This window comes from Trachinotus anak, unplaced genomic scaffold, assembly GCF_046630095.1.
Source record: "Trachinotus anak isolate AG129_WGS33_773 ecotype Australia unplaced genomic scaffold, CSIRO_AGI_Tana_v1 ptg000013l, whole genome shotgun sequence".
NCBI lineage: Eukaryota > Metazoa > Chordata > Actinopteri > Carangiformes > Carangidae > Trachinotus > Trachinotus anak.
Genome location: NW_027273864.1, coordinates 4,841,423 through 4,865,745, shown reverse-complemented (window position 1 = coordinate 4,865,745; position 24,323 = coordinate 4,841,423). Strand labels below are relative to the sequence as shown.

General features: G+C 41.1%; 2 protein-coding genes across 3 annotated transcripts; one reads left to right on the top strand and one right to left on the bottom strand.

The window, feature by feature from the left end:
- Nucleotides 1-1,526: 1,526 nt before the first annotated feature.
- LOC139630377 (E3 ubiquitin-protein ligase TRIM35-like) lies at nt 1,527-3,164 on the bottom strand. The gene has a single exon (XM_071493755.1). The coding sequence runs from the start codon at nt 3,020-3,022 to the stop codon at nt 1,673-1,675; it is 1,350 nt and encodes a 449-aa protein (XP_071349856.1). The 5' UTR covers nt 3,023-3,164; the 3' UTR covers nt 1,527-1,672.
- Nucleotides 3,165-9,839: 6,675 nt separating this feature from the next.
- Nucleotides 9,840-21,601, top strand: bin2b (bridging integrator 2b). 2 transcript variants are annotated; one of them, XM_071494652.1, is made up of 12 exons: nt 9,840-10,376; nt 11,665-11,745; nt 13,359-13,413; nt 13,855-13,949; nt 16,165-16,260; nt 16,391-16,498; nt 16,606-16,691; nt 17,705-17,780; nt 17,942-18,024; nt 18,210-18,909; nt 19,535-19,627; nt 21,112-21,601. In XM_071494652.1, the coding sequence occupies exons 1-12, from the start codon at nt 10,284-10,286 to the stop codon at nt 21,223-21,225; spliced, it is 1,680 nt and encodes a 559-aa protein (XP_071350753.1). In that variant the 5' UTR covers nt 9,840-10,283; the 3' UTR covers nt 21,226-21,601. The 2 variants fall into 2 exon arrangements, with proteins under 2 accessions (XP_071350753.1, XP_071350754.1); XM_071494653.1 differs by having other exon boundaries at nt 9,877-10,376; nt 21,115-21,601.
- The last annotated feature ends 2,722 nt before the right edge of the window (nt 21,602-24,323 follow it).

The following is a 24,323-nucleotide window of genomic DNA, read 5'->3' as shown; positions in this document are numbered from 1 at the left end:
CAATTTGCATCAAACTTGGTGGAGAGATTTTATTAGAATAAGCTAATGATATTAAGATATTAGGGACATTAGGGGACATATAACTGACATTTTGATGATGAGAGAAACCTTTAGTTAAAATGTTGCAAACAAGTTGTTCATGCTACACCTCAAGACTTTTCTAAACATTATTCAGACATTATTTAGGGGTCAAAAGAAAACAAAGGGATTCTGACAAATCAGCTAACAGTCCACCTTTTTTTTAATACCCTGCCACTCTGATGGGCAGCTACATAAGTATAGATACTTCTGGTAACATACTACTCAGATGCAAGTGAAAGTTGTCCAGTCAATTTTTTACTTGAGTTAAAGTAAGTAAGTAAGTACATTTTATTTATATAGCACCTTTCACAGATAAAAATCACAGAGTGCTTCACAGTATAAATGAGATAAAGTAGTAAAGCATAAATAACAATTAAATAACGACGTAAAACATAAAACAAACAGCCATAAAAACCCTTGTTTAACTAAAGGCCTGTTTAAAAAGCAGCGTGACTCTGACCTGATGACCTTAAACTACGCGTTGGAGTATGAAGACGCAGCAGATCAGAGATGTAAGAAGGAGCTTGTCCATTCAAGGCTCTGAAAGTAAGAATAAGGACATTAAAATGAATTCTAAGATGGACTGGTAACCAGTGGAGCGATGCTCGAACAGCTGTGATATGTGCTCTTTTGCAAGTGTGGGTTAAAAGCCTTGCAGCAGAGTTCTGAACAGCCTGGAGACGGTCAAGCTCTCTCTTATTAAAACAAGTAAAAAGGCTGTTGCAGTAGTCGAGTCGAGATTAAATAAAAGCATGTATAATTATCTCCAATTGTGCCTTTGACACCAAAGTACTGGTGTACTTGCTTTTAAAAATATTAAGTATTCAAAAGTACATTTTTAGGTTGACACATTGGTGTATTGTTCCACATTTACAGAACCTAACGACTCTGAAACAGCCCACTGACTGACTATAAAGCCTGTAGAATAAAAAGCTAGAATATGACACAAAGTTGATAGAAATGGCCATAAAAATGAAATTAAACAGAACAGCCATTGTTGTTTTCATATTTATTTTTCTTTAGGCAGTAATGAAATTTGGACGTGATAAACACAGCAAACATTTAAAACCATGGAAATCTCTCTTTATTTCTAAAATTTCAAACATAGACTTAAGATAAGGCCGTGTTGCTCTGCTGAAGAATCTCCTGCCTCATCTTTATCTAACGTGGCCATCGTTAGACTGGCAGTGTCATACTTGGCTGCGATTTTTTTCCTCTGTGACCATACAGTGTATGGTCTATCACACTTTCAAAATAAAAGAAAATTCATTCTGCTGACTAAAAGCTCTGCTTCAACTTCATAGAAATATAGTGGAGTCAAAAGTACAGTATTTGTCTTTGTAGTAACTTTTCAGTTTAAAACTGTTATTGAACTGTTTTGTATATGAAAACAACTTGATAATTTATTTCATAACACAAAAACAACAAGCTAAATATTTTAGGGTTCCTCAACAGCAAATATAATTTGCTTTAAAGACAAAATGACAGATTTTGAAGCTTGGTTGGCTGTTAAGTGTGATGATGAGTTTAGAGAGTTATAAACTCAAACCATTACAATAAAAAACAAAACAAAACCTAACATCCCTGAACATCACAGAGAAATCTCAGCGTGACACATTTTGATATCAGTGGTTTTAGCATCACCAGCTTTTCCAACTCCAAACAGTGGGAAGAGTTTCTCTGTGAAAGTGTCTCTGTGAGTGTAGATGTGAGTCATGTCCTCAGGGTCGTAGAAGGACACCTCCCCCCTGTCATAGTCCAGCTGGACTCTGATCCTCCGGAGACTCTTCTCCACTGTGACAGTTTTACCATCACCATTGGTGTATTCTCCATCATCATGTGATAAACACCAGACTCCATGTTCTGGTGCGGCGCATCGTTTTCCCTTTCTTTCAACTGACTCTTTAGCCAAACCCACGTTCCAGTCGGGGTGGTCTCCCACCTCCACCTCCCAGCTGTGTTTCCCTGAGCTGAAGCCCTCACAGCCCAGAACAGTGGTATAGTTAGTGCATCTCTCTGGATTATCAGGGAGCTGCTGCTTTGTGTCTCCACGTCGAACACTGGTCAGATCGTCAGACAGATGGAGCCACCGGTTTGCAGTGTTTGGGTCCAGAATGACAGGACTGAAGTGGACCTTCTCCTTCATCTTCTCCCAGACTCTGAAGGACAGGTTGCCCAGGTGTTTGGCCACATCTATCAGAGCTCCTGAGAGCAGCTGCGGGTCTGACAGTGAGCACTGGGCTCTGGCTCTGGTCTGAGTGGGTTTATAGCTGCTGAGGAACAGCATGCTGTGTTTCTGCAGGTCTTCTTCAACAGCACAGATGCTGTCTGACAGAGAGGAGATCTGCTCCTGAATCATCTTCATCTCTCTGCTGATCGCCTTCCCCTTCTGCTCCTCTTCCTCCCTCAGAGCTGCCAGTCTGGACTCCTCTTCCTCTTTCAGGAACTGGTGGAGCTTGTTGAACTCTGCTCTGATCTGCTTCTCTGTGGACAACAGCTGCTTCTTGGAGAACTGAATAATTTCACAGTAAGTTTCCTCCACTTCTTCATATTTCTCCCTCTTGTCCTGTAGAGACTTTAAGTCAGATCTCAGCTGCTCCTTCAGGTCTCTGACTGCTTGCTCTATAGGATCCACCAACAATGTAGACTCCTCCTGATCTATCACCTTCTTCTCTTCCAGTTCTGTCTCAGATGATCCAGATTTCTTCCTCCCAGCAAAGGAGGTAACCAGCTCCTTCAGTGTAAAATTCACGGATAGATTCTCCTTTGAAGATTTTCTTTTACAAATGGGACAGTTTTTGTTTTTCGCTTGTTCCCAGAATTTTTGCAGGCAGCTTGAACAGAAGCTGTGGTTACAGCTCAGAGACACAGGATCTGTGAAGGTTTCTGCGCACACATGGCAGCTCAGGAAACTTTCAAGCACCGAACTTTTCTCAGCCATTTGTCTTGGTATGTGTATTGTCTTTCGATAGCAAGGCTCACCAGGTTACTGTTCTTCCCCTTTGTTGCTTTAAATCCTCCAAATGTCCGTTTTCCAGGAGAGATCTCACTCTCTGTGTTAGCGTCTTAGCTCTGATAAACAATGTCAAAATCTAATTTCATTCTCTTTGACTTTGTCAGCAGGTGTGGCCAGGTGACTTTTCTGTAGGATATGCTGTTATGTAATTACATGTAAGCACTCTATATTCAGTACAGTACAGTCTATGTACAGTCATGTGCAGGCAAGCTAAATAAAATGCTAAATGTATAACAATTCTGATCTGGTGTGTTTCTTTTTCTCTTCACAAAGAATAACATTTCTAAAGTTCATAATGATACTAGGAGATTTTGCCCTGAAGGAAGGAGTAAATACTTTCACTGAAACCAAACCAGTTTTACAACTTTTATGTTTCAGCAAATGATCCAGGAAACATATTCTGCCAACATGTCAGTATGAATATGTTTAATTCCTCCAGATAAATTACAATTTGTTGCGATTGCTTAGACACTTGTTGCAGAACTTGGCTCCAGACTCAAGCCAAATGCAGTTTTTTAAAAACTGCTTACACACAAAATCACAGTTTCTGCAACCTGCCACTCAAACAGCAAAAAAACCACACACCAAATCTGCAAAACCATAGCATACAGTAGTGCTCAGCGTTCGGCTAGTTTTCTAAAGCACGGACTGTAGGAGCCATTGATCACGTGTGTACGTGTGGTCCACGGTGAGCTGGATCACGGGTGGTGGTGTAGAGTAATGAGAGGTGGAGGTCAGAGGAGGCACAGGTGCAACACACCCGCTAATGATGCACGGTTTTTACCGCTGTCACGCCGGCCACACAGAAACCTGATCTAGCCTCATTCTTTTGTCTGCAACATGGAAGTTTTTTCCTGTGAACTTCGACCTTGATGAAATGGGAACTTCACGCAGTGGCGACCGGGGCCTGGACGTCAGAAACAGGATCCCGTCCCGCACAGTCGCGAGCTGACCGCTGGGCCATGGGCCGCGCTGAGGCTGTGATTGATTTGTGATTGGTTAAAAAACATGTGTGTTTGGACACTTGAGGAGCGGATGTGTTACTCTGGTGAATGTGTGTAGCATTTTGATTCGCTGTGTTTGGAAAAAGCAAGCAAGTTACTTCCTGTTAGATTTTTGAATGATCTCATGGTTTTGCAGATTTGATGTGTGTTTTTTGCTGCTTGAGCGACAGGTCTCAGAAACTGAGTGATATACAAAGATGTTATATGTAAGCTGTTTTATAATTGTTCTTTATTTCTCATTTTTGTGTGTTAGTGATTGAAAAAAAAAACAGTACAGTGAAATTTGAACTGTGTTCTGCTGTAGTATTAGTGTCATACAGTGCCATACTGTTAACAACAATGCAATGTGGGAGAGAAGAAAAACGTGACTACAGCACTTCACAGAATGCCATTATCTACAGTAATTCACTGCAAACTTTACTATAAACAGCTGAGCATCTTGGGAAGGTGAAAAAAGGTGGAACTAAGATTTAAAAATTAACCCACAAAACAAGATCTTGCAAAAGAGTCTGGGCTGTTTTGGGGGCTGTACCCTGCCTGCAGCAGCTCAGAAAGGGTCAAACATCAACAATTTCACTATGTGCAATTTTGCTGTTTGCAATTGCTGAATCCAGACATTCAGTAGTTTATTGCTTATGGTGTTTATGTGAAAGAAACAAATGCATGTTAAGACTTTCTGGATGCACTGTCTATGGCCACACAGTGGCTCAGTGGTAACACTGGAGCTCCCTGCAACCTGAAACTTGTTGCTGACCTTGACTCAAACTCAAGGAGGTTGTAAATGTTTGCAGAGGTTACACACTACATTCTTATTGGGGCCCAAAAATGATACCGGATAGATAGATAGATAGGTAGGTAGGTAGGTAGGTATCAGTATCAAAGTGCAGTGATTGTTTTCTTTACTTAAAGGTTCTGTAATTGAGATTTTAAACAATAATACAGCAGCAAACGACTATAAAGTGAGTGATGGCGTCCTGAACAGAGAAAGAAGTCACATCCTCTCTGTGTGCTGTAATTTGAGTGGCAGCGTTCACTGGCTTGTGCATGTTAGTGCACATACGTGTGCGTATTAGTGCATGTGAGTCCCTCCTGTTAAACCGTTGCCCCCCCCTCCATGTTTATACTGTACACACAGGGACCCACACACCAGATGGCACAGTGCAGTAAGCAGTGTCCAGGTGAAAGCCACCTTCCAGAATTTCCTCCACTGGCTAAAAAGGCCTCTGACAAAGAAAGAGTGAGACCAGAGCACAGGCGGACTGGTCATGGGGAGTACTACCTCATTTAAAAGTTTTCACGGGCTCTGTCAGCGTCATTCCTGCGACTGCGGTCCTCGTGGATAAGTCCAGGGCAGAATTTCTTTCCCAGTCCTACCGTGGAGCCCACAGGTGTTGCTAGGCCTGGGCATCCGGGACTTCATCTCAGGGTATTTTACTAATAGCCCCTGGTCTCAAAGATTTATTTATTTTACACAAAAATAAGAAAAAATAAAAAATTACTCCGAATCTATTTGTTAGTCATTCTGCTCCTGCATTAAAACCCTTGAAAATAACATGATATTGTTGATCAGAAACCCAAGATCGTTTATAACTTTAATAACTTTGACGGTGAAACTTAGAGCTTCATACATTCAGACGGCATGTGACAGGTGACTGGAGAGAAACAGGTTCAGAGAGAAACTGAAGGAGACAAAAACAGCTGATAACTAATCATTCTCTGTGACATTCAAGCAGCAGATTGACTTCACATTACCTGGTACACCCACATTTTGTGTGTGTGACAGAGAGTGCAGTGGTTAAAAGGCTGTTGTTGGTATCTGGTGGTAGCAAATGTCCTAAGGCTATGGGTCAAAGAAGTTTTTCCTTTTCAAGTCTGATTAACTTATCTTTATCAACTGGTTATGTACCGCAGGCTTTTAAAGTTGCAGTAATTAAACCTCTACTCAATTATAGACCTATATCCAACCTCCCCTTTATTTCCAAAATCCTTGAGAAGGTTGTTACAAACCAGTTATGTGATTATTTGCACAGGAATGGTTTGTTTGAAGATTTTCAGTCAGGTTTTAGAGTCCATCACAGCACAGACACAGCTCTAGTTAAGGTTACCAATGATCTCCTCATAGCCTCAGAAAATGGACTTGTCTCTGTACTTGTCCTACTAGATCTTACAGAGACTAGAACATATGGTCAGCATCAAAGGAACACAACTAAGCTGGTTTAAGTCATATTTGTCAGATAGACTCCAGTTTGTTCATGTTAATAATGACTCTTCTATCAACACTAAAGTCAGTCATGGAGTTCCACAAGGTTCTGTGCTAGGACCAATACTCCTCGGTCTATATATGCTTCCTCTAGGAAACATTATTAGGAGGCACCAGATAAATTTCCATTGTTACGCAGATGACACCCAGCTGTACTTATCCATGAAGCCAGGTGAGACTAACCAGGTAGCCAAGCTTCAGGTCTGTCTTAAGGACATAAAAACCTGGATGACCAGTAATCTCTTACTCTTAAATTCAGACAAAACTGAAGTTATTGTAATTGGCCCAAAACACCTCAGAGATACACTATGTGATAATATACTGACTCTGGATGACATCACCTTGGCCTCCAGTGCTAGTGAGAAACCTTGGTGTCATTTTTGACCAGGACTTGTCCTTTACTTCACATATAAAGCAAGTCTCTAGGACAGCCTTCTTCCACCTGCGCAATATTGCAAAAATCAGACCCATTCTGTGTCTAAAGGATGCTGAAAAACTAGTTCATGCATTTGTTACCTCAAGACTGGACTACTGTAACTCTTTATTGTCAGGATGTCCCAAAAATTCAGTAAAAAGCCTCCAATTGATCCAAAATGCGGCAGCACGAGTACTGACAGGAACTAGGAAACGGGATCACATCTCTCCTGTGTTAGCCTCTCTGCATTGGCTCCCTGTAAACTCCAGGATAGAATTTAAAATCCTCCTCCTCACCTACAAAGCCATTAATGGTCAGGCACCATCGTACCTTAAAGAGCTTATAGTTCCCTATTTTCCCAATAGGACACTTCGCTCTCTAAATGCAGGTCAACTTGTGGTTCCCAGAGTTTGTAAGAGCAGAATGGGGGGCAGAGCCTCCAGCTATCAGGCTCCTCTCCTGTGGAACCAGCTCCCAGTGTGGGTTCGGGAGGCAGACACCCTCTCTACCTTTAAGATCAGGCTTAAAACTGTCCTGTTTAGTAAAGCTTATAGTTAGGGCTGGCTCGGGTGTGTCCTGACCCATCCCTTAGTTATGCTGCTATAGAGCTAGACTGCTGGGGGATTCCCATGATTCACTGGGTGCTCTCTCTCTATTTCTGTCTCTCTCCCTCTCTCTCTCTCTCTCTTCTCTCCTCTCTCCTCCCCCCACCCCCTCTTTTTATCTTCTCCTAAACCCAACCGGTCCAGGCACCCTGAGCCCGGTTCTGTTGGAGGTTTCTTCCTGTTAAAAGGGAGTTTTTCCTCCCCCCTGTCGCCAAGCGCTTGCTCGTTGTGGGAACTGTTGGGTTTTTTCTCTGTAACAAAGTAAGGTCTTGACCTTACCCTGTAAAGTGCCTTGAGATAATGTATATTATGATTTGGTGCTATACAAATAAAATTGAAAAACAAAAAGGATGAAAGAGGCAACAAGGCCCAAGTGAGGCTGGAGGAGGTGGAGGAAGAGTTACCTATTGTAGCTGCAGGTGGGTCAGGACGTCACAGTGACACTGACTCACCTACAGACTCAGGTTGGTGAAGAAGAGGACCCTGCTTATTAATGACTAGTGGACATTTGAGGGCACTACACAGACTAGTTTGTTTGTGTGTGTGTGTGTGTGTGTGTGTGTGTGTGTGTGCGCACTCACAAAAAGCTAATGACGACAATGCCCAAAAATAGGTGTGCCAAGCTTGTAGCATCATACTCAAAAAGACTTGAGGCTGTAATTGCTGCCAAAGGTGCTTCAACAACGTATTGAGCAAAGGCTGTGAATACTTATGTACAAGTGATTTTTTTAATATATTTGCAAAAGTTTCAAGCAAACTTTTTTCACTTTGTCATTATGGAGTATTGTGTGTAGAATTTAGAGGTAAAAAATGAATTTAATCTACTTTGGAATAAGGCTGTAACATAACAAAATGTGGAAAAAGTGAAGGGCTGTGAATATTTTCGGGATGCACTGTAGCATCTCATGTTTAATAAATAAAATGTAGTTTGAATGATTCAAGTAGACACATGGCATAAAATAAATGAAATGTAGAATAATATAGGACAACACAACAAAACTACAGCAACACCTCTGGTGGATACCAATACATGGTCTGGCTTTACTGAGATGGAGAACCCTACGAGCTGCTAAAGGGCTCCAGTTTGACTCAGAACTGGCTTTTCTTCCCCTCAGTGTGTAAGTAACTTGACAGGTACATAATGTTGCGTGTCTGTTTTCATTAGTCACCAGCTACAGTAGACATGATAATGTTAGATAACTTGCTATTACCTATAAATGTTGCCATCGCTCGCTGGCTAGCTGTCAGCATTGCTGGTGATCGTATCACGGCGTATGAAGATGCCAGTTTGCCAAAATGGATGTAAACAGCTAAAACAAATACATGATTATCTACAAGATAGAAGTAAGACAAAGAATGATAATAGAAGAGACTAAATCCACTAATACTGGTCAACCACAATGTTTTTAAAAATTGGCTACTGTGTGCTGTGATGTATTTCCACACATTACCACTGGGTGGATGCACCGAGGACCATAGACAGCACAGGTCTGTCAAATAGCAAGCTGTCAGCTGATTACAGGCAGAGAAGAAGCCTCCTGGACAGGCATAGCTACAACAATACTTTCAATTAAATTGCCTTATACTGTTTCCTCTACAAACTGCATAGTTAGGCTTCCCTATCCAGAGGTTGAAGCTGGAAAAGGACAAAATGAATAAAAAAAGAAAGTGGTCACATTCTTCATGGGGATGGGGAAAAGCTATGAACCATGTTTCAAAGGAAAGAACCAGAGGAATGAAATTCTGTAAAACAATCTTCAACATTTCAGCAGCATGTGATACAGTTAAAATTCAGCTGATGTATCAGTGGAAATCACAGACTTGTTGGGAGTCATGATATGGGAGACCACAAGTGTAAAGCAAAAACATCAAACATTTTCTGGCCAGTTAGATGAATATCTATTATTTATATTATTAGTTGACAAACAAACAAGAGACATCCTCAGTGGCTTTTGTGGTAATGCGAAAGCTCTGAGATGTATTTTTTCATATCTACATGACCTGCACAAAAGTCACATTCACCTTTACTAATGATTTTTAGGCAATATAACAATATAATTGTATGAGGAGGTTGGGCCTGTCGACACAGGTTGAGTCAGTGTATGTGTAATTTCTGCTGCATTAATTTCAGTCAAATGAAATGTAGAGAGTCCTGTTCCTTTGTGAAATCACACATTGGGGGTGAAACTATTGTGAGAAGCAGATGTGTCAACACAGGCCAACTCAACAGACAGCTCAGCTCAGCTCAGCAGCAGGCTGATGAGGCAAAGTGATATCAGTATCACGGTTAAAAAAAGAAGAAGAAAAGGGCACAGGAATTAATGTCAGAAAAGCCACTGAACTGAATGAACTAATGTAGATATCTCACAATAAACTCACAAGAACTTGACTGACATGTGAAAGCAGCACCGCAGCCCCTACCGCTGAGCCGCGGCTCACCTGCTTGCGTCACGTTGCTGAATCAGGTAAGCGTCATCAGAAAAACGCAATCTGCGCTCATAGTTTTCAGGTGAGCGTCGCTGGATCACCTCCAGCTTCACCGGGTGTCGGAGCGCAGGGAGCGGGGAGCAGCTCCACCACAGCGCGGCTCCTGCGCGCTCTGCGGCCCGGGACACGCAGAAACACCTCTCACTAACGAGTCTGAGCAAGAGCGGGCTCCTGCTCATGACGAAGTGAGCGACCTCACTCTCAGCTGGGTTGATCATCGCTGCCTGTGTGTGTGCGTGTGTCTGTGGGGGTGTGGGTTGGGGGGGGGGGGGGGGGTGTCTGTCTTGTCGTTTGCTCCACCTCCACCGCCTTGAGCTGAAGTCGCAGTTCAGCCGCGTTTAGACGGTTTCTCAAGAGGAAGCAGACGGGAGGTGGGCGCCGCTCAGAGAGGAGAAACACAGCAAGAAAACCGACGATGGCTGACAACAAGATGGGCCCAAACCTGCAGGCTGGCGCCGGGTTCCTCGCCAAACGGGTCCAGAAGTCCCTGAATCGAGCTCAGGAGAAGGTGAGCCTGGGAAACCAGCTTTGTAAAGTTGCACCGGGTCTGTGTAACTTCTGGATTGTAAACTACACCCACTGTCATCAGTTTGGTTTGATGAGACAGGCTTACTAGTGCTTCTTTAGTCAACCAGCTTTGTCTTTTGGTGGCATAAACTCTACAGGAGCCCCGCTGTAAAATTAACCAGACTTTTCCTGAGCATTAAAATAAATAGTTTGTTTGAAACACATATGAAGGGAGTGTATGCGGTAGTACACAACAAATCCAGCATCCTTAAATGAGCTTCAGAGGGCAAAATAGTTTAATTTCACTATTATTTCTCTCAGAAGAAGCTGGTTTGTAAGAGAGTGGCAGTTTTCCTCATACATATGTTGTAGTGGAGCCACCCTCCCTCTCCGTAGTACCGTTATCTCGGTCCGTACTCAAAATAAAAGGCTCCAAGGCCAGAGGATCAAATCATATCAACTGGGTCTGAGAACCTGTGATAGTGACGTTGAGAGAAAGAGAAAGTGGAGAAGTGTTGATGCAGACTGTTCGCTGTACAAGACTAAACCAGATGCTCCAGGCCCTGTCTTCTCTGTGTTATAAACTGTCTACATTTCTGAAGGATTGCCAGACTCTTAGCCTGATGCATTAACAAACCAGTAGCTGGACTGTCCCTGTCAGAACACCACAGTGTTGTTGAGAGCTGTACAGCTGTGTGCGGACACAAAAGCTGCCACTTCCTGACTCTGCACTTCCTCTCGCTTGTTGAGCCTTTCTCACTCAGTTTGTGGTTGACTTGTTTGATTTCACTGCTCCACCTAAAAACAGCAACTGCAACGTCTGGCTGGAGTTACCCTGAAGTTGCAAGTTAGAAGCCTATTTTGGGGATTTCAGGGGATTTTTTTATATCATGGAAAATGAGAGGATGGACACAATAATGAGAGCCTTTGTTGCAGATTTAAAGCTAAAGGTCATGACTCATGACGTGTCGTTTAGTCTTTCAAACACCTGCGTGCATTGGACTGTGAAGGACCTGCAACCATTAGCCATATGTAGGTGAGCCATATGGGGCACTGTATATGGGGCATCAGTTTGTCACGATTAACACGATAAACCAAGATATCAACCAGGCCGATGTATTCCACTGAATCCCCATATTAACTTAATGCAGATGTATCGGTATTGCCTCATGTGTGGACTGATAAGTGAATCATCCAGGCCAACTTACTGGTCTTGCTCCGGTGATCATTGATGGTAGAAACCTGTTTGTCTAATGTTGAAACTTTCACACCCTGTTGCCCTCTCTCAGGTCCTTCAGAAACTGGGCAAAACCATGGAGACCAAGGACGAGCAGTTTGAGCTATGTTTCCAGAACCTCAACAAACAACAGGTACAGCAGCATTTTACCTTTTCAATACAAGCAGGTCTCTTCACATGCTCATCCTTCGCCGTTCACTCCGAGCTGCAAATAAAGGTCACATAAAGTCTACTTTTAATGTTATTTGAATTTCCCCATAGGGATCAATAAAGTATTTTTTAAAAATCTTTTAAACTACTCAATTAACCCCCCCACCCCCCACCCTTTCCATAAATCTCCAGTTAAATGCATTACTGCCAAGTCTAAAAAGAAGTGATTTTGTTTTTTTGTTGTTACATTGAGATGCCAACCCACAAGTTCAGTCAGCTTGTCCTTGAAAACAGGAAATAGTTCAAACAAGCTACAGCTCTCTTTTCTCATTGATTCTGTGCAAATTCTGCTTGGTATCTCTGCTCTAGATAACACAAACATTACCCTTGATACTAGAAGTAATGACACAGTCTATACTAATATTTAACAATCTAGCCATTTTAAGGGGTATTCACATCCTTATGAGCAAATCACTTCACCCAGTTTTGGTCTTTGAAAGGATTTAAAGTAACACTATGTCACTTCTGAAAGAGGAAAAGACATTTCAAAAACAATTTTTAATTCATTTCTTTTACAAATTAAAGGTTCCATATTGTATAAAGTGAGATTTCCATGTCTTTGTTGATTATAAAGCAGGTCTTGGTTCTATATTAATACTGTGAAAGTATCAAAGCCTCAGTCCACAGAGAAATGCACACAGCCTGTATTCAGACACTGAGCCTTAAAACCAGCCATCAGGACTTCTGGAACTTTGTGATGTCACAACAAAGCAGTTACTGTTCTCAGCCATGGCCCAAGCCCCGCCCACCTGGACCCACCATCCAACCTTACAGAATTTGATTTCTCTACACTGAGATGGTTTTTGGTTCTTAAAACCACAAATATATCTTCTTATGGATATCAGCGCTTAAAATAAAACACTGGAAAAGTGTAAACTATGGGACCTTTTTAAAAGTAAAATACATTAAAATGCACCCTTTCAGAGTGTAATACACTCGCTGTTACAGACTTACTTGGTCTGGGATGATCGTTGGCCTTTGTGCTAATGTTAGCAAACTTAAAATTGATATAGCTGTATGATGGAACGTGTGCACCAACTTTGGCTCCTTCCCACATGCGCTACTGTTGCTTTAGTATTCACCGTGACCCTGTTACTTGTGGCCATGATCTCTTGAATCTTACAGGTTCACTTTAAGGTTGGTCAGGGCTTGTTCAAGCAACAACTATAGAGGATATATTGGAGGAAAACTGATGATGAGCAACAGGAAGGACATGTTACACAATGCCACTTTCAGTTCACTACTTATCACCACATGAAATGTTTTTTTATTGTAACTTCATCTAAACCTGAATTTGTGGTTAGGTTGTATTATATTGTGGATAATATGCAGCTTGACACCTGATGCATGAAAAGTTCAACTGCAAATGAAAGCAGTCTGTAGCTGAACAGAAACACACGGATTTCATTTCTTTAGGTTGTTGGGGAAATGATGAATCATAAGTGGCATAGATCGCACATAGTGATACTGTTACTGGGTGTCACTGAATTTAACCTCTTGTTGTTTTCTGCTCTGTCTTTTTGCCTCTGCACACAGATCGATGGAAGCAGGTTGTTTAAAGACGTCAAAGCCTACCACATGGCAGTGAAAGGTGGGTTTTGACAGCATATACAGATACATACCACAGTGCTAACAGAGCACCACTCCACTCAGGAGAGTAAGTTGATAATAGGGAAGTGAATTTCTTCTATTCTTGGACCCTGTGTCTGACTTTTGCAATTCTGTCTGCGTTGCCAAGTTTTACAAAAGCAAATAAAATCCTGCATTGAAAAACAGCAGACGCAGCAGTGCATATGTGATTCTTGTGCAAGAAACCGTTATGTTTCTCCTGCATTGTGAGCTCCACTCAGGAAGCCGGTGTTGTTCTGACCTTCTCGGTGTGGGTGTAACAGCGCCACAGACCCTAAAAACAATACCACCACAATGCTCTGTGTGTGCTGCTGATGCAAATGATAAGCTGATCCATGTGGAGTCATGATGACATTATAACATTTTATTTTAGCTGCTACAGTTTCCTGCTCTTTTCCCACAGCCGTGCACGACACGTCCAAACGGCTGTCCCAGACGTTGCGAGACATCTACGAGTCCGACTGGAACGGAGCGGAGGATCTTGCCATCATTACAGAGGTGAGTTCATGTGTGAATATGTGGTGCAACAGTAATCCGAGAGCCAGATAATTTGATGGAATCAGTTTCATTTCAGCAGGCCAGGCTTGTTTTTGGGAAATTTGGTTTCACCAAGCAGGTTTTAACAAGCATGATCTGACTTACCATGGAAACATAGACGTGTTTTCGTAAATTATTCAGACCCCTTCAGTTTTTGCAACTTTTGTTAGGTTGGAGCCTTACGGTAAAATCAAAAGTAATTTTTCCATCATCAGTTTATGCTCACCCCATAACGACAAAGTGAAAACAGAATTTCGGGAAAAAAAGGATTTAAGAAGGAAAAACTGAATGAATATCACAATGACATAAGTTTCCAGATTCTTTGCGATGACTCTTGAAATTTAGCTCAGGTTCCTCCCATTTCTCTTGACCATCTTTGAGATATTTCTACACCTTGATTGGAGTCATTGGACATGGTTTGGAAAGACACACACCTTTCTAAATAAGGTCTCACAACTGAAATTACATATCAGAGCAAAAAACAAGCCATGAGGTGGAAGGAGCTGTGTGCAGAGCTCAGAGACAGGAGGCACAGATCTGGGGAAGGATACAAAGCATTTTCTGCTGCATTGAAGGTTCCCAGGAGCACAGTGGCCTCCATTCAGTTTTTATTTAAATCACATTTTTATTTTCATTATTTGCATGACAATAATACATGCATTATTCCAAAACAGATCACAGGCCTGAACTGAGGGAAATAAAAAAATAAAATAAAAATAAAGATGAAATAAGCAACAAGTACAAATAAATAAATAAAATAGATAGATAGATAGATAGATAGATACAATAAACAATAAATTAATACTTGCACTTCAGAGTCTTTACACTATCAAGATATTATTACCCTGACCACTACTCAGTTACTGTCGTGTATAGGGAAGTCCCCCTCGAGCCTGCTCTCAATGTGCCCTTTCCCCTTTGGATGACATTGGTGAGATCTCTGGGCAAATAATCCAGGAGGGGTCGCCACAGATCCATGAAGCTGTTGTCATTGAGCCTCTCCACTGGAAAAACCCCGAAAATGTCCTTATACCACTGAATTAAAGGAGGAGGTTTTTCAAGAATCCAATTGAATACTATGTGCTTTCTGGCCAAAAAGGAAGTTTTATCCAACAGCCTACATCTTCTTACATCCTTAATTCTATTTTTTGAGGGCAGTCCTAATAGAACTGGGCCTGGGTCTTTACACATCTCGTTCCTTAATATTGTACTAATTCCCTTAGTTATACGTGACCAAAACCTAGCTGTTCTTGGACAACTCCAAAAACAATGTATCTATGGCCCATCTGTCAGTTTACATTTAAGACATAATGGTGACCTACATCCCTCCCAAGTGTCTTCATCATAGATGCTCTGAAGATCTACCTCCCATCGTTTACATCATTCTCATATAGAAGAAGTTTGGAACAACCAGAACTCTACCTAGAGCTGGCTGCGGGTTTGGATAGAGCCAAAGTGAATAATTGGGGGAGAAGGGCTTCAGTAAGAGAGGTGACCAAGAAGCTGAAGGTCACTCTAACTGAGCTCCAGAGATCCTGTGAAGATCTGGGAGAAACTTCCAATTCTGAACATCATGCCTGGTTCCCTACAGACAGTTCAGTCTTGGTTTCATTAGACCAGAAAATGTTTTTATTACAGACTCTGTGGCTGAGGAGAGGCCTCTCTGCCATGAAGCCCACATGGTTGAGTGATAGTTGTCTTTCTGGAGGAGCCAAAGAGCAAAAACATGTTGTTGCAGGATCTTGTTTTTGTATTTCAAATGAACGCAAGATGGAAACAGCCTAGTGAGAGGGAGGTTGTTACACATACTAGCAAAAAGTTGTGACGCATATTTTAAGTTTGACAAATTTGAATTATTTATTCTGACTGTTCAATCACTGTTTGATAATGCTTAAATGGAGCTGTTCCGTCATACAGTAATTAACTGGTAATCAGTTTGCTGTGAGGAAGTGAAATACAGAATAAAAAAGACAATTTTCTGGTAAATTAAAATGAGGCTAATGGCAAACATATAATAAAATATTGATATTTCTTATTGGCTCTTCAGTTATGGATAATATTTCTTCCACTACACAAGAGTTAATAAATGTGATGGCTGGTAAATGAATTTATTTTGTGTAGCAGTTGGAAAGACTTGTTACAGTTGCACTGATGTGATACCAACTGTGTTTCTCAGAGTGAAGACTTGCTGTGGAATGACTATGAAGAGAAACTGAGTGACCAGATCGTCCGCACAATGGAGAACTACACCAGCCAGTTCCCCGAGGTCAAGGTAACGTCAGGCTTTTACGCTTGAAGCAGACGGCAAACAAATCTATCACATGGTCACACGATCCATCCTGTTGCTGGTAGACAATGACACTTTTAATTAGTAGAACTGCCATTTGTTTTTGTTTCTTTAGGAGCGAGTTGCTAAACGCGGTCGCAAGCTGGTGGACTATGACTCAGCTCGTCACCACCTGGAGGCGCTGCAGAGCGCCAAGAAAAAGGATGAAGCCAAAATAGCAAAGGTAGCATTGATATTACAGTACAGTAACACAAAAATGCAGCGTGTTGGCTGATAAAAAAAACAAAACAAAAACAAAACTGCTTACTACTTCCCAATTCTCCGTAACAGGCAGAGGAGGAGTTTAGCAAGGCCCAGAATGTGTTTGAAGAAATAAATAAAGAGCTGAGGGAGGAGCTGCCTGTTCTCTATCAGAGGTATGTTGGACTGTGTGCGATATAGGATCCTGACATTATAAGTAACGGTGGAATATCTGTGCATGAATAAACAGGTTAAAAGCTCATGTGCAAGTGTCTTGAACTTAAAATATAGAAAGTGATGTGCAAAATAAAATTCAAATCTGAAATCACACACATGCAAATTATTCACAGTAACATTTCATATTCAGTTTATGGTGAAAAACAGGCTTTTCCTTTCCTTTTGATTTGTATTATATTGGAGGGCTTTCTTGCCTCTGTTAGATAACAGATCACAGACAGTGGTGAAATGAAGAGAGAGAGGTGGAAATGACGTGCACAGAGGCACCAGGTGTAAACCTGCCTCCTGTCTGTCACTTTTCTCAGTCTCTGGCATCATTAACATGTGTCTCAGATGCTCCGATCACAAGTGGTCAGCTTTAAGCACATCAGCATTTGTATGAATCTCCAAATGCGTCTCTAGTGACCACTTGTGATTGGATGTCACTTTTTGTTCTTTTTTCGGGCTTTTGTATGCCTTTATTATAGTTACAGTGAGGAAAGAGAGGATGACATGCAGCAAAGGGCCGCGGGTCGGATTGAACACTTGTGATCAGAGCACCTGAGACTGATGTTAATGCCAGGTCTGACCAGAGCCTTACATAACAAATCTAATGGATCCATATGAAGACTGCAGTCCATGTTATGTGTTTGTTTGTTTATTATTGACCGATAAATCTTCTTCAAATATCAATATCAGTATTGGCCTCAACTGTCCAGTATTGTTGTGGCTCAAGTGCAAAAAAACAAAACACGAACAGGTTCTGTGACATTATTCTTAAAAGTTTTGAAAAAAATGAAACTCAGATCTGATGTGTAAATGTGCATCATAGTGTTTCCCTCTGGAATTAGTCCAAGCAGAAATGTTATCAATGGTGTTGCTGCTCTTCAAATGTTGGACAACGTATTTGAATTTGACATGTAACTAACTAAGGTCATTTGGATAAACTGAGCTGCTGTCTCTGTCTCTGTAGCCGTATAGGCTGCTACGTGACTGTGTTCCAAAACGTATCAAACCTGAGAGACGTCTTCTATAAGGAAATGAGTGTGGTAAGAGACGACAGATGATTTTATGTCATCACTCTCGCCCGAATACTGTTAAAAAAAACCGCCATGACAACTATTACCATGACTCCAGTGCTGCTTCAGATTTACTCAGGTGTTCATGTTGCAACTTGACTTGTTTGTTAATGCTGCACTTTGTTTTGCAGCTTAACCGTGAGCTTTACAATGTGATGAAGAAACTGGAGACTCAGCACTCGGGGAAAGCTTTCATCATCAAGGGTCTGAACAGGTAAGGGCTGAGATGCAAATGTTTCCTCATCTGTGGTTACAGTGTTCCCAACATACGTACATACATACATAATGATGCCATTTTTCTTCTGTTTTCTGGGGCACCAATGAAAACAAGCTCTTTTATGCCTCTTCTATTAGATTTACAAAATGTGTTCAGTAAAAATACAGTTTTTCTTCAAATAGCTCATCAAGCAAGTCAAAGAAGAGAAAGTCCCTGGTTATCTCCAATCCCATCCCCTGCAATACTGCGTTCCCAGCTGACCACGTCTCCATCCACTCCTCCACCCAAAACGGGAAGGACACTGCACCCTCTTCCCCTGCCCAGCGAACTCAGAGCATCTCTGAAGAAACCGGCGCACCGGAAGAGAGCAGTGTCTCCTCCAAAGATGTCAACTCGTCAGACTCCGATCTCAGCTCTACTGGCACCAACACACCCAAGAGGCAGTCAGTGTGTGACAGCGAGAACAACGACAGGAGCACAGGGGGTCAAAGTTCAGAGGAAGCGGAGGAGGAGGAGGCGGCAGCGGCTGAAGCAGAAGCAGAAGCAGAAGCAGAGCTCGCTACAAACCAGTCGGATGACTCCGGGGTGGGAGTCACAAAGTCAGAGGCTGCAAGCCAGGAAGTGTCCAATCCCTCTGATTCTGCCGACAGCGATGCCCCACAGAGTCCTGAGCAGGAGAATGTGAGTGATCCACCACCAGAGGAGGCCCAACCCCAGCCTCCACCAGTTCCTGCTCCTCGCCTCTCCTTCCACTCCTCAGACACACGCTCCCTCCTCCTGGCCGAGGAGCAGGAGGAGACAAAAGAAGCGCCAGTCAACCAGGAGACAGCTGAATCAGGAGATGACTCCAGTTCCCACAGTCCACCTGGCTTCCTATACAAGGTACCCAACTAATCTTTTGAAGTGGCTGTAATCAATATTTTTACAATATTATAAAAAATAACAATGAAATGACTGTGAAAACAAAATGAAGCAGTTAATCTACAGACTAATCTGCAGCCGGCCACAGTGGTGTGGTATATTTAAACCAGGACAACCATTGAACTTTGAGTTAAAGGGTTGGTTTACCAGATTACAAAAATAAACTATTTCCTCATTTAGCTCCAGTGGTATCGACCTTTTGTTTGATTTGTCAGGGTTTTGAGATTTCTGTTTCTGCTCCAATACAAAGGAGGTGAGTAGAAATTATTTGTGGTTGCTCACAGCATTAAAAAAAAAAAAAAAAAAAACATTTAATAGGCCACGCCTCGAAAATGTTTTTATTGGAACTTCTTTGCATTGAAGAAACAGTTGAGTGTGTTCTTTGTGTGTATAGAATAGTTGCTGTTGAATTTCCTTAATGTAATTTACCTCCATTTTATTTGGTTTGATCTCCAACAGAAAATCTCAAACTAGATGTTTTTTTATTTAATTTGGGTGGACTGATATTTTTAAATGAACTGACATCTGTGTAAATGAACATTTTCAGTGTTAAACTTGCATTGATGTATCTTATGTTTTACACCAGGCGGTGGCGTTAGAGAGCCATGCAGCATCGGAGGACGGGCTGCTGCAGTTTGAACAGGGGGACATCATCCTCGTGCTCGCCGACACTCCAGAGGTTTGTGTGTGTTCTTGTTCAGCATATCTCACTTCCTGTGGTTCTTCAGAGATAGAGGAGATAAAAAAGAGAGAGATTTCCTGTAAAATCTGCTCCCTCCTTTTGCCTTTGGACCTTTCCCTGAACCTGAATATGTTGTTTAAGCCTCTACATTGTGGGAATTTTTTTTCCCCCGCTGGTAATGTACTTTTCATTACAGCACATCACTTTTGCTTTCTTTTCTTTGTTGAGTGATTTTTATTTTTTTAAACTCTTTCCCAGGAAACTAGTTCAACTGATGTCACAGTGGAAAATTTCCCACTGCAGATTAAATGGATCTGAAAGCACAAATTCATTATTTCATTTAAAATATTCTTAATAAACAACAGGGGCGCTATTCACAAAACATCCTAAGGCTGAATGTAGCTTCTGTCTGGCAGAGTTCGGAGAAACTCCTAAAAATAAAATCCATGGAAGTTGTAGCTTTAAAATTCCTGTCAACTCCTGCTTTTTGGTCTAATAATAATTCACAAAGTATTAGCAACAAAACCAGAACCTGACTCTGTTAGAAGTCAGAGGCAAGAGGAGAGAGATCACTAAGACCTGTCAGTCAAATGCTGCAGGTAATGTGTTGTGGAAAAATTCATTAATAATTAACTTTTAAAAAGATATTTTCCACACCACAAAGATCACCTCACTAGAAAATCGAAACAATCTATATTTGTTTGTCAGATTATTAAGTGAACATTAAATAAGCTCCAAATGAAAAGCTGGTTTCATCGGTATTATGTATACCCGATGTTAAATGTGGAACGACCTCATCAAAGTGTGAATTAAGTGAAAAATCAATCAATATTTTACTTCATTTCATACATGAAATTTGTGACACAATTTATAAAATAATTAAAATATTGAATTAAATGTATCCTAATTTAAATAAATGTGAGTAATATTATTAATGTAATGAAAAGTTTTTTTTTTTATTTCTTAATTTTTAAAATATATTTTAATACTACCTTTAATTAACATATTTAATATAATTCTCTCAAGTAAATGTTTTGAAATTTTTAATTAGTAACTAGTTGTTAATTGAATTATATTTTGTTTAAAATTTTAATTAAATCCAGAAGTTACATTTTAAATTTTATTTATATTTTTTTATATCTAATTCAATCTCATGTAATCCAGTCTTCCAGTTCATTTTACACTATGTATTAATGAATATTTTATTTCACATTTTCTGATACAGACAGGTCATTTATCAACCATCACTAAAATTAGCTCTCAACAGCTTATTCATGAATAATTAACTTAAGAGGAAACATTTAGAACCATTTAGGAGGACTGTTAATGGTACGATTTGTGAATATGGCCCCAGAGTTTTTGTCATTCCCTTTAATAAAATAGTATATCACAGTGAAAGTACAGACGACGTTCACAAAGTATCTGATCAGAGGGTTGATTTGTTTCCTTAAGGTCTGACATGTGTTTAATGTTTCTGGCAGCAGGAAGGCCTGGTGAGGGGGATCAGGGAGGAGAGCTGGAACCAGCACATGGATCTAGAAAAGCACTCTGGGATCTTCTCAGAAAAACTCATCCAGCCTGTTGAGGCTGAGTGAGGCAATAGTCACTCCTCAGTCTTCTGTAAAACGTTCTTCCTCCTCTGAACAGTTATGGTGACTCACACACACACACCCACCTACCCACCCACACCCATTCACAGAGGGAGTGAACCCATATGTTTTGGGTGCAGAAGCTGTACAAACAGATGAGCACAAGTCCCAGTGGTTACTCACATGTTATGATGTTGCAGCTTGTGGAACAAAAGTGACTGAGCTGCAGAACATTTTGTAATAGATGTTTGGAAAAGTTACAGTATTTTGCTCTTTTTGTATTTTCAATGTCTTTCTATACAACACTGTGAAACAGAAATACTTTTTATAATGATGCTTTAATCTTTTGTAAAACTTGCCAATAAAGTTCTGTGTAAAAGAGGATGTTGAAATTTTGATATGAAAAGGTTCAGTGCTGTGCCATGTATTCAGTTTGTCTGTGAACTGCCACTCTAAGAAGTGGATAGCATTTGGTAAATAGGATTTGCATTTTGTAAATAAAGGAAATTGTTGCTGGAAGACCGCAGATAAACAGCATAAGCTTGAGAAAGGGCGACAATGATTCACCAGAATGGAATGTGAAAATATTGTCAAGACCTGGGAACTGAGACAAGTTAACTGATTGACTGTGAGAAGTTTATGGAAGAGGGGTCTCTCTTGTATGAAAACCTTTTTGAGCTGGGGCTCACTTCCTCAGTTTGAAAGTTCTGCTCTGTGGACATGAAAATCTAAAGTGAGTTTCTGCATATCTCCTAACTGTACACAGTCATACTGTAGCCGGCTGGGCTAATGAGGTGACACCAAGAAGGGGACGAGAAGGATAGGATACTGCAGCTACAAGGCAGCTCTGTGACATGGGTGTTTCATGGGTTTTCAGACAGACGCTGTGGTTTGGTGATTGCCTTTTTATATACAATCCATGGTTTAGTCTTGAGTTTGCTGTGGTAAACAGCTAGGGGCTGTCAACATGCCCCTGCACCAGTAAATCAATTAGCTGCAATTTTCATGTATCCGAAGGACTGACACAAGGCGGACCACATATTTAGTCTGAAAAACAAGATGATTACCATTCCTGTGGTGCTTTACACATGTAAGTTAATGCACATTTCAAGCAGCATGTAGACTATTAGCACAATCATTGTAATGGAGAAAAGTGATGGAGCATTCCCGTACCGCAAATGACATGGATGCTGTGTTAAAGGCAGCTCTGCCAATGATGTTTTAATTTGACTAAAGCTTTATTCGCATGCTAAAACCTAACTTTTGTGAACAATATATCTGGGCATTACAATCTGTAATTTACTGATGCGCTGCTAACTAATGTATAAGAGTCTGGCTGTACTTTGGCACAGCAGTACTAACATGCTCACGTTGCCTGTGTCAGTGCACACAGTTACCCTCTGCCATTTTTTTGAGTGTCTGAACTCTAAGTGTGTAAATTCACTTGTGCAGTCGTGTCCATGGCATAGACACTACTACTATCCCACAATGCAATGTGTCACACTTTTAGATATGAAAATTAACGATTGATGCAAAATGACAGTGATCAGTAAGTGTGGGCAATTAGTAAGCGTCTATTGTGCAGGAGGTAGTGAGTGAGTGAACAAGGGAATTACTCTGGACCATGCTAAAGTGTGGTTAAGATGGTATAACTTTTACTTCACCATTATTGTTTAGCATGTTAGCATGTTAACATTTGGTAATTACTAACATGACGCCAAAGCTGATGTTATTAACCTAGTATTTAGTATGTATTCATTAACCTACTGAACAAAGTAAAACTTTTGATCTGATGATGGTGCCAGATAAAAAGTTAAGGGATCGGCCGCAGCAAATCAGCAAGGCAGGTGGTGTGTCCCGAGTGTTTGGAGGACATGAATGTCTGAACCAAATCACATATCAGTTCATCCAGTTGTTTGAGATATTTTACAGTCTGCACCAAGACTGACTGACAGGCCGATATCGCAAGACCCATGTGGCTAGCAAGGCTAAAAATTGCTCATCGGAGATTAAACCAGGCATGCTGCTCTGGTCCATTCAACAGAGGTGTTAGACTGACACTTCTGTTACTCCCAGAGCACAGACGTACAGAAAGGAGCACTGTGACGAGGTGTTCACATTGTGTGCTTCACTTGTTGATACCCATGGGTATTATAGTAGGTGCCACGAAAAGGTGTTAGCAGATAAAAACAAACATTTTTCACCACAGTTGACAACAACATTAACGTCTTATTACATGATGTTCATGATAAGATGGTGATAAGTGTGGATGTTCAAACTTACAGTTTTTCAGAGCACTTCAAAGACTTTGCATCCATGTCGAAGTAAATGTTGAACGTCAAAAGTTAATCTAAACATCTACAATTCCACAACAACTGGTTACCTCCATTTACTGATGAAGACCATGTGCTATGACAGAGAGCTTTATAAAAACTGAAATAGATTTTGAGGTGAGCTTATCATTATGAACTGAATTTGAAGGAAGTGAGGTGTAGGTGGCTTTGTTGGAGTGACCTTGTCCCTCATGAACTCAGGTGGCCAATGGTCCAAACTTCCACAACGTGGGATCAGTTCTTGTCAACATGAATTTCAGGGTACTCAGTAACTTGAATGCAATAGCTGGAGTTAATGGCTTGGAGGGAGGAATAAATGCTGGAACAAAAGCGTGCCAGGGGTGTCCTCTGATCCAGATGAGAATGTACTGCTGCAGGACTCCGTCACAGTCTCTTGTATTGTAGTAAACCTCATTCTACACCATTCCTGCTAAATGAAGTCACCACAGTGACACAGGGAGTTAGTGTAATACTGGCCTGACTTGGATTAGACTCCTCTTTACCCCTGTTTCCTGGAAGAAGAACATGACATCAGTTAAAGTAGCAAACTTGGTGGTTTCTTCATGATTCTCTTATGAAACAACATCTGGATATTAAATTGTTTACAACTTACATGGGCTCTGATTTACAGCTGTTGTTTTTGCCAGTGAAGCGGAGGAAACAGTTTCCTTCACTGGAACATTTTCCTGAATGCGAGACTAAGATATCTACCACAATTAATAACTGTTAACCTACAGGAAGCCCTTTCAGGTGCACACAGGCATGGTTGCT